This window comes from Pezoporus occidentalis, unplaced genomic scaffold (genome assembly GCF_034315485.1).
Source record: "Pezoporus occidentalis ecotype Australia unplaced genomic scaffold, CSIRO_AGI_Poc_V1 ctg93, whole genome shotgun sequence".
Lineage (NCBI taxonomy): Eukaryota > Metazoa > Chordata > Aves > Psittaciformes > Psittacidae > Pezoporus > Pezoporus occidentalis.
Window position 1 is genome coordinate 5,641,862 of NW_026916294.1, and position 13,395 is coordinate 5,655,256.

Genomic DNA, 13,395 nt, shown 5'->3' on the forward strand with positions numbered 1-13,395 from the left:
AAATGTCAAATCACTATTTATTTCTGTTAAGAAGTTGTCTAAACCAGCTGCTGGAGCTTTTGAAATGCAGTGCAGAGAAGTCACTGAAAGATTCCTAATAAAAAGGATGGTTACTTTTTTTGTGAGAAATGCCCAAGGTCTAATCTTGCAGTTCCCTTTGCTCAGCGGCACATAAGAAATGGCAATATTAAACTACCCCTTAAAACTCCAGCCCACAAAACATGTGTGCTGCTTGACAATGGAAACATCAGTGATTAAGTCAGGTCTTTGGCAGAAGGGTCTCATTTGAGCTTTTTTTTCCCTCATACTTGGTGGTTCCTAACAAACAGCTGTTTGAAACTTCAGGATGTCTTAGATAATTCCCCAGGCTCCATTGCTATGGCATTTGAGCATCTCTCAATTTTTATGGCATTTATCTTCACAATGTTCCCTGAAACAGGGGAATAGAGATAGAAAAATCTTACACTGGCTGAAATGTAACCAAAACCCAAGTGTTCCCTCTCATTCTCTCTGAGAATGTTGCTCTTAGCTCATTTCCAGAGCCAAACTATACTAACAAAAAGCTACTACAATAGGCTCCCTGTATCACAGATTTTGCTGAGATCAAAAGCTGAAATGGTCTGGAGAAAGAGTTCTTATTTTTATTCAGTGGAAATGTTATGAATTAACTATTTCCTATTCTATAATGGAAGGACCTTCATTTTCTCTATCCTGTTAATCTAGCATCAGTCATCAACATTTAAACAGCTCCTGAAAGTACCTAAAACCAATTCTGGTAAGCAGGAAAAGGGTTATGGTACCTATTGTAAAACTGAAGTTCATTTGAGTTTAAATGCTATTAAACACAGCACTTACCACAGAACTTCCAAAGAGAAAGAGCTGTCAATTGCCACTAAAATCCCTGAGATAACATCTGCTCTCTCTCGTAGCCCCAATTTATGTTCAAATGCTTTATATGAAAAAGATATAAAAATAACTGTAAAACTAAATTCTATGTTTCTGGGGATTTACTTTATTGAAATTTCTTTAAAGGCTCTTTTACATTTGCTGTGGCTAAAAATACTTGTCTGAGATTCATAATGAAGAAGAAAAATTTATGAAACCTTGGATTAAAAGATGCTGGTGTAATTAGCAGTGGATTTACCCTAATTAAAGCAAGGCTATGAATAGTCTCCTGTAGTATATATTATTTTTTTCCAGTCCTTGGCTATCATTGACATTGTAAGCTACTATTATAAATCAATTATCAGCTGCATTTGCAGCATGTTGGACATCACTGATATAAAAATAGACTGTTTGCACGTCCTGCAATGTTCAGAGTCCAATGTCATTACTGCAACACAGGCAGGCTGCCTCAGTGGCCCCACTTCAGCCCCACAGCCCCCAAATCCTGTCTTGCACAAAATCCTTGCCGATAATACGGGTGTTGAGTTTTCACCTACACAATCACCCCCAGGCTCTATAGGGTTCTGCCCCAATGGGAAAACAAGATTCATGGGAAAAAAAGAATCCTGCAATGACAAAACAGTCAGATTTTCACAATACCAATTGCCACGTATTTTTTCTAAAGGATAACCTTTTGCTCCAGAAAAGGCACCTCTTACAGACCTCCAGGATCTTTACTGTACTGCCCTTCAAAGAGCAGAGCCAGCCAGGGTATTTTTAGCCCGGCTTTTTGCTGGAGGTGGGCTGAAATGCCCCAGTGAGTGCTCAGTGCTGGAGCTCGAGCGCCATCTTCATCTCACACACTGCATGCCTCTGCAGCAGCCAGGCAGAGCCCTGCCAAATACGCCTATTAAGTGTATTTTGCAGGAGGGTCAAGCTCAGGACCTTCTGGTCTTTATCAGTTACTGCCCTGTCTATTCAGAGGCATTCCTTCTTGAATATTCCCTCTGAAGACTTTCAGACTTAGAAGTGGAGATTAGCTGAAGTGGGCAATACCTGAGAGATATTCTGTGACATCCAGCAGAGCGTGGTCGCTGAGGTAACACACTCACTGGGCAAGTGTCTGCAGCAGCAATGTGTTATCTGAAAGAGAAACATTAATCTATGCTCAGTCTTCTGAGGTTATCAGGAAAAAAAGGGGAAGGGGCTGGGGGAGAAAGGGAAGAGGGAACTGCATTTTGTGAAATCAATTTCTGCCAGACCTTTTCTTCTTTCCTTCAAGCTTTCTTGCAAGGATTTTAAATTCAAAAAGAAAACCTCTCATTTCACATGTGTAAATCCAAAAGTGACTGCGGTAGAAGGAGCTGTGTTAAACATTTCACACCAGGGCCCTCAAAATTGAAATCACATGTAAGCAGTGAAAAGATTTTGTGTCCCAGAGCTTTGCAGAAGTGAACTTCGCCCTCCCCTAAGGAAAAGGGTGAGAAGCCTCAAAAGTCCGCATATTTATTCACACTTTAAGGATAAGCTGCTGCTAAATCTTTACATTATCTGTTGGCAATTATGGACAGACTCCATGTTACTCTTATAAAAGACAGAATTACTGCTCACTGCCAACACCATCCGCTTCTCAGGGCTCTTAGCAGTCTCTTTGGTTGGTTTGTCAGAAAAACTGGAATACAAACTGATTTCCCAATACCTGACTGTCACATGTATTTGAGTTTTTCCTGTGTTGCCTGTTGTTGATTTGGGTCTTGTTTTAATTTATGAACTGTTGCCTGGATTGGTCTGCAAGCCTCCAGTCTTACTGCTTTGATAAACCAAGCAAAGCTTCTCTTGGAGGCAGAATGTGCGTGGGATGCGCTACAATACCTCTCACAGTGTCACCAGGAGTGGCATCAGTAAAGCAGGCAACCTACTTCTTCGTGAACCACTACAGAGAGAAATCCCAAAGTGGTTTTAAGTAGATACAAAAAAGGAAGTCCCTAATGATCCTCTTGCAAGCATGCAGTAAAGAACTGATCCTGCTATCCTCATTACGCTTCTGCTTTGGTAACTGTGCAATTCTCATTCACCTTTTTCAACAGACACTTGACTTTTTGCCTCACACTCTTGAAGTATTGGCAGACACTGTTTCACACTTGCTGTTCCTCCCCAGAGAGCTATCTTACAGCTGCTGCTTTGAAAAAAAAACCCACCCTGAGATCCGGGTATCTCGAAGGAGCACAAAATATCACTGCATCATTAGTATCGGTACCTACACAGATTTTCAGGGGAATGCTTGGGTTTGGGGTGGGTGAGGGGGAACTGTTTGTATGGTTTAAGTGTATAGGCACTATTCACCTTTCAATTTAAGGGTTTCAAATGCCCTGTGCATTTCAGAAGAGTAAAGCTTGAGTCAGTAACAAATTTACACAGCCATTACTTTAACTGCCTCAAGAGACCTAAAGACAGAGCAGATTTTAATGGCTGTTGGAAGCAAGGTGGTAAGCAGTTCAACTGTTACTCACCCAACTTTAATTCTCTGCACTACATATCAGCTAAACCAGAGGGCCACAGGATGAACAGTCCAGCACTTGCCATATGAGTAGAACAATCTGCTTCTCCATGTTCTCATTTTCACTGTGGTCTCCTCTTTGCTACACGAACACCTACGGGGCAATTCCCCTTCCCTTCTTGCAGAGGGCTGGTTCCTCTGGGAGCTACTGGCACTGCTGGCCTGACTCCCCAGCCTGGCATGAGGCACTGGACATCTGAAGGGCACTTCTTTCATGGCAGAGGACAGGGTAAGACAAATGTCAGAGTACACCAAGATCTACGTCTTGGTCCAATTGCAGTCTGGCTTGATTTGCTGATTTGCCCCCATCTACAAGGTAGTTCCCTCCAGTGGAATTAGGGTCTCAGGTCACAGCTAATGAATGTGTGTGGCCTTCAACTGGGACATCCAAGCCAATGTCAAGGTTAAGCTAAATAAATGAATCAGGCGTTATTTGAAAACAACTTAGTCTGTAGGAAGAATTTTGGCCTCAAGGATGGGGTTTATTTTGTTTTGGGTCTTTTTCGGGGGGGGGGAGGGTTTTTTGTTTGTTTTTACATTGAGTGAGCAAGACTTTTCTAACCAGCTTGCATTTTTGCATGGATCATTAAAGGTGACATATGAGGAAGTCTCGCATAAAACTTGGAATATGAGGCTTGTCAAAACAGAATCTCAGAGCAATGGCTGGGCTCTTAGCTATTAAACTCAGTGGAGCAATGGGGCAAGACACTTTGTTCACTTACTCTAAACTAAGAGGGTTGCACAATCCTCTAGAGGTCGGGAGGGGCTTGTCATTTGCCACTTGATTTTAAATTGTAAAGGCAGACAGTTTTAAAGCATATGGGAAGGTTTCATTCCTGCATTTTGCAGTAGAGCCTGCCTTCCCCCACTGAAGTGCTAGGAGTTGAATTTTGCAATATTTATGAGTTGCCTGTCTGAATTTTTGCAAATATCAAAAAAAAAAAAAATCAAACTGAGCAGAACCACAAGAAATATATCCCACCTTGTCTGCTTGGACCTGTCTCTGAGTAAAGTCAGTGTGATGAGACACAGATGTGCCTTGCTCCTGTTCTGACATCTGCCGGCATGGAAAATTTACAGTGATCTCTCAGAATTGGTGAGAGGGGAATGACAGAAAGCTCCATAGAAAACCCTGAAGGGATCTGCTTAGCACATCCTCTGTTAGCAGGGTTCTGTAACTTTTCCCTAACCTTCTCCCAGGCACAACAGAAAACAGGTAAGGGCAAAGAGCAGTACAGCTCTCATACCCTTCTCCCCACTTAACGATCAGGAGAGGGTCAGCAAATGTACTGGGTTCTCAAAGCAGCGGATGTGGAGAAAGTTGTTAACTCCCCTTTAAGACCTGTCTCTTCAACACTAAATTTTCCTGGTATATTCCCCCAGTGCTGCATTTTCACAGCTGATATAAATCTGTGTGGCAAGGGAATTTACAGCAGACCTTGGCTATGTTGTTATTGACTATAGAAATCTTGCCCCATGCAGAACAACATGTGGAACAAGCCATCATTTACAGCTGGATTTAGACCAGTTTATGCTACAGAAATGAACTTGGCAAATCATAAATTCCCTTTTAAAAAAAAAAAAAGAAAACAAAGAAGAAAGGTAGAAAATAGACAGAATCAGCTAATACCTATAATGTAGAGCCCTCCAGGAAGCTGTTCTGAAGAAGCTCTGATGGGCCAGAATCCCTTACCATCAACAGCAAAGTAATTAATTTGAGAATTAAATTGGGCCCAGACAACTTCCAAAAATCCCTTTGTCCCTGAATTCTAGCAAAGTTGTACTCCAGGATTTATTGTTCAGCTGCTTTTGTACCACAGCAGGTAAGCAGCACCAACCCAAAGGCTCCTCAGGCTTTGAGGAAATGCTGGTAAACATCAAAGCCTACCTGGGAACTGGTGCATAAGGACTTCACCAAACCACAGCTTCTGGTTAACCAGCTCACCAGCTACAGTCCACAGGAATTCAGGTCCTTGGATCTACAGCAAAAATGACACAAGTGATTTTCAAACTTGCCACAGAACCCAAACACTTTATGAGGAGCTTGCTTTTCTGTGGTAGACCTTAACTGGTTGCAGATGGATCATCCAGGTGGATCCAGCTTCTAGAATAAGTGGGTAAGAATAACCTAAGAGGCACAGAGAACCATGCTTGTTACAGACTTGGATCTGGTTTTCAACTGTGTCCCCTGGCTTTAGCCAACCCTACCACCCCCATTTTTTACCTAGAGAGCCACCCAGTTGTCTGTCCTTGTACTCATTGTTGTGAATCATTCATATCAACCATAAAACTGAGGTGAGAGAACACAAACCTTAATATAATCCCATTCTGCTTTATGCCCATCCTTATATTTCTGCTTTTCTGACTCCCTTATTTTTAGGTTACTGCCTCCAAATTACGGCAAACTGAAACCTGTGGTGGGTAAGGGGAAGCAAGGACCTAACTTCAGGACAGTATCTCCATATGCTTTTAAGAAACACATACCACCCACACGCATATAGTCAGTTCCTAGACCAGATCAAAAGGGAGTAAATCCAAATGCACTGATCAAAAAGTAGCTGTTAAAAGCTGTTTTTATAACATGTAAAGACACCAACATGGACTTCTGTAGTATTACTGATGAAGGAACCTGCCACTATATTTGCCAGTCCACAGCATGCTAACACATAGCTTTCGGACAGCCATAAGGGATGGGCTGGAGATGCACTGTGCAGGGCAAGTGCCTCCAGGATCCCTGGAGGATCCCTGAGAACTTCAGTAGGACCTGCTAGGCAGCAGAAGACCTGCTGCACAAACTGCAGTGGGCCATATGGTTCAGGACACAGCTCAGATCGGGACCTCATCCTCTCCATAGTGCAGGTACATATTTTACATCAAGAGGCATACCTGTGACTCCATGCTCAAGCATCCAGAAAAGGAGACAATGATGATCTCCTTACCTTTCTCTCCTTACCTATCTCAAAGAAGGGAGCCAAGGCATTTCTAACCCCAAATACATGGAGACCTCCAGGCTGACTATGGAACAAGCATTGCAGCCTTCATCTGTATTTCATAACACTCTTATTAAATTCAAAGTCTCAATATTTGAATTCAAAACAATAACTGCATTTGGGCATTACAGAGCTAAACGACTACCTAAAATTGCAAAATGAGAAACCGAGGTCAAAGCTTTTCATATTGAGGTCAGAAAGGGCCAGGCAACTCTGCTGAGGGAGCTGCCCCTGCCACAGCATGGGACAAAACCCAGCAAGAAGAAAGAGCCTTCACCACCTTTTTGACCATGAGGAAAAAGCACATTCCTCTCATCTTGTTTTAGTGGATGTAATATTAGCAGCATGCACATTTGGAAGTCCAATTCTATAAAAATGAAACACATAGTTTCCCAGGAAGAAGGGACAAAAACAGTCATGGCAGGTGCTAGTCACTTCCCTATGCATTTCTGGCAGGAAATTAAAATAATGCCTGTAATCTCCTCTCGTTTGAATTAAAACTCAGACATGATTCAGGTGATAAGCAGCACACATTCAGCTGCACACCTCCACATGATACAACAGACTGGGACAGATAAAATACAGGCAGTACTTCCTAAGCCTCTTGCAGCAGATGGATATTTCCACAGACAACAACAGCTATCAACAGATTTAGTGTTCGCTTGACTCTGAAGCGCAGAAGCCGCAGTTGAGGAGAAGCTGTGCCACAGGTCAGCCTTACCTAGCTGAGCAATGAAGGCTTCCAGTCCTTTCACAGCTGCAGCATAAATCCCTGGGTGCTTTGAGTTCACGTTCTCAGTCACTGCTTCTACCAGAGACACCAGCACTGCATGTAAGGCATCTCTGAGCTTGGATGTCATCCAAGCCAGTGCCTTCAGCACCTGCTGCTTCACTTTCTTGTTGCAGTCCTGAATCCTAAGGACAAAAACACTGAAAATCTGTTAAGAAAACAAACATGACAGCTGGATTAAAATGTCTTTGTTTCAAGAAGGGATGTGGGAACAAGCACCCAGCAATGTAAAAGATGAATGGAATCCTTTCTGTCCGCTCAGTGCTTGCTAGCACAATTTCACTCCTTTCCTGTACTCACTGTAGTGGTTGCACAACCCCATGCTGCTTAAAAGGATTTCCGTATTTTATGAAGAGGTTTGGGTGGGGACAGGATAGATCATGTGCTGTTTCTCTTTACCTACTATAAATCTTTAAATAAATCCCATCTTAATAATGCAAAATAGTATTTTTGGTATAGAGGTATGAAATCATGATGCCTCTCTTTTCATAGGCTGGTCTCAAGTACTGAGGGTAGTTCTGATTTTGCCAGAACTGGGACTGGAGGGCATCCAAGTTTTGTTTGATCTCAGAACCTGCATCTGGAGAAGTGCAGGGCTCTTTTGACTTCTCCAGGACCCAGACCATTTGCCTAGCTAACAGGCAGACTTCTGAAGTTTACTGTGCTGTGCAGTACTCCTTAGAGCAGGTCCCCTTGACAGCCATGTTAACAGGCACCATCTTCTGGAAAAGGGAAAAAAAAACAGCTGCTGGCAGGAGAAGGAAGATCTGTCTCTAACCAACTTCCTCCTCTTTCCAAAGATAACAGTGGCTCCCGAATAAGGGTGAGAATAGTCTTTCTCAAGCAGTAAAGGGATGAGGATGGAAGCAAACCAGAATGCAATGGTTTTCCACTGCGGCTGAAATCACAAAGCTTCTTCCAGCTACACAGTGCATGCAGTAGGGCAATATCCCCAGAATACAGACAATTCATGCACTAATTATGATTGCCTTGTGCATCTTTTGCATAATAGGCAATTTTCTTGGCATTACTACTTCCTTCTTCTGTTCCAAAGACTTTATTTCTAGTGACACCAGTTCCTTCATTGCCCACACATAAACAGGCTGCAGATCAACAGTTCATTCCCAGGAGCAAAATGATTCAGCAGAAGAAGAAGGAGATAAAGAAAGATTAGGCAGGTTTAATCTCACAAGAACAATCTCAGTACTTGCATAAAGGAGACATTTCTCCTGCCAAGCATTTACTTAATGCCTTATTGTTGCCATAACATCTCCCAAGTCATGTGAGAGAACAGACTGTTTCAACTACTTCTCAAATTTTTGATGACTCATGAATATACTCAGCATCTTCTGTCCATAACTTCTAACACAGGAAAGAGAGAATGGAATACAGACTATTACTGTCTTTGTGAATAAACAAAGGAAGAGTGTTAATAGAATAAGCTGATACTTTAAACTCATTATGTGCAACACCTTCATGAGAAAGTATTACCTATTCAGCAAAGAGTGAGATTTACCTCCACTTGTCATCACTGCTCTATGCTGTCAGCTGAACACAAGAGGCAAGAAGAGAACCCAGGGCAACAGGAAAACACAATTTCACTCTTACACTGTGGGTACGCTTCTGTGGGATCAAAGAATCCAGTGGGACAAGCAAAAGATATCTCCTGATGTGCTGTCAGGGCTTATTTGCAGTCTTGCTGCCATTACACAGTAATTTACCCTTCTTACTTGTGGAGAAGCCAGGACAGATCACCTCACTCATGCTTCCTATTTATTATCCTGTATTACAGGTATGCAAATGAGCAGCTAGTTGCCCATGTGTTCTTGGCATCTATCCATGGGAATTAACATTGCTAACCAAATTAAAGGGGTTTGTTGGTCTTTTGGTACAGTTATGCTAATAGGAAACATTGACAAATAACCAAACAAAATTATTTTACTATTCTGAACTCAGCTATTCTCAATATAAGAATTACTTAGGTCACAGGAATTCAGCAATGGTTCTTTTTACTGGACAACCTCATGTTACCCAGTATAGTCATCTCCCCAGACAACATTGCCCACATTGCAAAGTAATGTTCTTAATATTGACTTTACTTTCCTCTCTTTTGTGGTTTTATCATTTATGGTCCAACAGTTTTCATATTTTAGGAGCTGAAATGAAGATCATCACCTTATGTCCTGATGACAATCCTCAGCAAGTTTCACCACAGTACGAACAAACACCTCAGCACTGTAATGTGTGCCAGACAGGAGCTTCTGGCCTTCAGTTTGCTTCATCGTGGTCAGTAGCTGTTCGGCTGCACACTTCTGCACCAGGATGTTGTGGTAAATGGAAACAAGAGAACAAACACTCGGGCAGAGGGAAAACAACGGCCAGAAGCACAGGTCTCAGCCCCATTGTGCTCCCTGTCATTGCTGGGAGAAGGAGGCATGTGTTCTCGCTGCAGTGTTGGACACCTGAGGAAGATTCTGTCCTCAGATAAACACAATGCTGGCATTGTCCAGAGGCACTACCTGCAAGGAAGAGGAGGAATTCCATCTCCCTGGACTAGCTGATACTCAATATCTGTAAAAAAATTAACTCTGAGAAAGAGGGAAATGGAAGACAATTCATGCTGGCTTTTTTTTTTAACTGAAGAATTTGCTTCAGTTAACCCATGGCACTTGGCCTGTGAAGGTGTCCATGAAGTGACTCACCACCTCAAGGCTAAGATGCAGCATAAATTTGACTAGAAAGCAGAGATCTAAGGACACAACAGACAAACTCCTCTTGGAAGTCGGAAGGAGCTGTGCCTGATGTGCATGCTGTGCCACACCCCACGGTTTCTACCCCAAATGCTCCATGACCCAGCAATCCAGCAATGAGCCTCCTTATGTCATAAGTTAATGGTATAATGATGATGCATGTTTTTTCCCAGCGTCTCTGTGGTCAACATTAAGAAATATCAAAGGGTGCTCACTGCTGGAATTGCCATTGTTCCTCTTCCCGCAAAGCCACAAGGCAGTATTACCACCCTTTACAGAGACTTTCACTTCCCCATCATTCACCACATCTAGGCAGTGTGGACGGCCTGTGAGAACAAGCAGGCTATAGCAGGGCAGGAGTAGGTCATGAGGAAGGGAGGCAAGCTCATCACAGTCTAGTGTCACTGAGTTCCCAACAGATGCAGGAGAAATTACCCTCCCATTATTACCCTTCTGTCTCCCATACAAGTTAAGGTGAAGCAGATCACTAAAACAACATACTGGATTTCACCAACCATGAGAGCAGTAATTGCTTGTGCAGGAGTCATGTTCCCCACAGTGATCCCCAGTCACTGGCTACTTTCTGAATTGACATGCTGCAGTTCCCCATCCTCTGGAGCATGACCTGAGTAACCTCATCCAACTCAGGGTCCACATGCTTCTTCATGGTCCTGAAGAGCTCTCCAAGAGTCTTGAGAGCAAGGAGAGAAACCTTCCAGTGGGGGCTGTTCACCTGGGGAAGTCATGAGGGGAGATGCAAGAATCACCTTGTAAGGAAAATCAGTTCCCATAGACAAGTGTCACAGGACAAAACAAGACTTCTCACTGTGTCCAGGTGCAACATAAGAGCACACTAAGAGCAGAAGACCACCAACACAATAAAACTCTGATACTGACTTCTTCAGTGGCCTCAGGTCCACTTCTACAGTACAATGTCAATGAGACTGCAGGCCTGAAAAATATTATTTCACCTAAGACAAAGTGTGCTCCTTAGCCCATAGCATACCCTGCTTTGATTTTAGGCCCTTTTGTTGAAAGCAAATCAGAAAATTAAGGCAAGGTCTACATTTACACTATAAAGGCACAATTTGTAATGAAGTTTGAGCACTCAATGAAGAAATAGGAAACACAAGCTCTCAAGTCTACAGACTAATTCACAGCAGTACCTAGAGTCTATCTGCAGCTCTGTCACCTCAGGAGAACCCAGGCTGCTGGACTCAAGGCACGCAAGGATCTTGGAGATCACAAGATGGTGGGGTTTTACAGTATTCAGTGCTGTGCCGGAGTGATCCCTGCTGCCAAAAGACTCTCCCCCACAAAGGTAAGGAATAAGAAGCATGTCACAATCATGTGCTCCATTTGAAAGATAACTTGAAGCGCAGACCAGTGGCTCTTTCTGCCAGACATGGTTGTGCCTGTTATGAATTAGTAGAACAAGAGAGGAGATTTTCTCAGAAAATGATATAAAACTCAGATAAGTGAAACAGAAAGGGCAGCTGCTGCTAACCCTGATCTCAGAGTAGCAGAATCTAAGTCCTGTACCTCTAAACAGAAAAGTCTCAGGATTCAAAGAGAGAATGGAGTCTTCAACAGAAGGGGTATTCAAGCCTCCAACATCATGAAATACTGTATAGAAGAACTGATTTTCATGGACATGGGCTAAGTCTTACTGTCTTCTGCAAGGAAGGCAGAATGGAATATATTTGGCAATCATGTAGTAAGAGGACAAGCAGCTGGTTCAGGCCACAGACAAGGGCCAAATTGTAAATACAGCCACAGATATTATTCAGGAGTTTTAGTTCAGACCTCTTTGATGACTGAGAGATGAGAGGGTGAAGCTGTGAGCCACTGCCACGCAAACCCCTCACCCATGGGCTGCACTGCAAAATTCCACTGGCGCACAGAGGCAACAGCTCAATGGAAAGGGCAAATTATCAAAAAGCACACAGAAGGTAAAGAGGAGAAGACACCATCAGGAAACACTGGAAACAAAACACCTACAGACAATCCTCCAGGAAGCTGAGGAGGAGGATGAAGTGGGAGGAAGCTGGGAAGCAAAAGCTGCAGTGTTTAATTACAGCTTGGGCAGAGACTTGGGACCTGGCAAATCACTTGATTAATGTCTCAGTTTCTGTTTTGTGCACTGCCTCAGAAAGACACCAAGCTCAAGGAGGAGAAAGACAGATGTTCTACCTACCAGTGAACACAGCTGTATGGACAGACAGGTCTTACGGACAGGTCACACAGCTGTTAGAAAAATGAGGCCTAAAACTCAGAGTGAAGGCAGACACTGAGCACACACACAAATGAACAAGCTCATATGTACTCTACGCCCCGTGGATGATGCACGTGGGACACAGTTAGACAAAATATTCTTGCCTCTGTGGTGACTGCCAAGGAAACACCATGAAGCCTCCTAAGAAGGACTTCTGAGTGGCAGATAGCCAGGCGTCTGACACTGAAGAGCCCCTTGGTCTTTTCCTCCCTGAAAGGCAGTTTCACCAAAAAAACACTGACTTTTCACACCACCAAATGACAAAGCTGCAATTACCAGGGTGTCAGGTCAAACAAAGGGAGGTGCTTCTCAAACAGAACTTAATTAAATCATGGAACTCGTTGTGACAGAATGCCGTGGTGGACAAAAGCAGACATAAATCCAAAAGGCAAAGAGATGGTTGCAGAGTAAATCGGTTAATTTGTGGCCGTGAAACAAGAGAGCCTTTCTGAAATTCATGGCACACAAGGTCCCTGTGTTGCTGCCTCCTAGAAGCTGGGAGACTATGCTGTGTTTCTGTTTCTTGTACCCTCCCTGTATCATGTCCCTGGGATACACTGCTCTCTGGTTGGTATTGTGAGCTACTGGGACTCATGTGCAGAAGGTCTGATGCTGGTGCTGCTGCTGCCAGCATTGGAAACACAGATAAATCCTTACTCAGTCCCACCTGGGCCAGTGACCTGAGGCCACCACATCTATGAACTCATGACCACTTCCATTCTGCTTCTGACTTCAGCTAGCAAATCGTCTTGTTCCACAATTTCCTCTCTTCCCTGAACATTACGCTTGCAGCTACATGGAGCAGAAGGCAAAACTAGGAAACAGTATGGGTGGGCTGTTGCTGTAACACTGCTGTGGACCAAGGCAAAGAAAAGGCTGCCCTCTCATCTTTATACTGTGACTGCTTTGGAGTGGTTTCACTACTTCCCTGTGGACATCTGGGCTCTGGGCTCAGAGACTCAAATAACAAACATTTCTAACTTTTCCTTTACACTGAGAAGAAGGAAGCCTGAACATGGGGCTCTCTTACCAGTCATCACTCCTGAGCCATGTGAGTGTGTCGAGCAGACCCTTTTGTGCATCAGGGAAGGGTCTGGCTTCCTCGTCATCTCCATGCTCTGACAACTCTCCACACTCTAGAGAGTCCG

General features: G+C 43.4%; 1 protein-coding gene across 1 annotated transcript in view; it reads right to left on the bottom strand.

Annotated features, from left to right (window-relative positions):
• Window positions 1–12,262: 12,262 nt before the first annotated feature.
• Window positions 12,263–13,395, bottom strand: part of TOGARAM2 (TOG array regulator of axonemal microtubules 2) — a 41,282-nt gene continuing 40,149 nt past the window's right edge. The window contains exon 7 of the mRNA XM_062605747.1: window positions 12,263–12,457. Coding sequence (XP_062461731.1) covers window positions 12,289–12,457 — 169 coding nt within the window. The 3' untranslated portion in view covers window positions 12,263–12,288. The remainder of the gene's footprint in view (window positions 12,458–13,395) is intronic.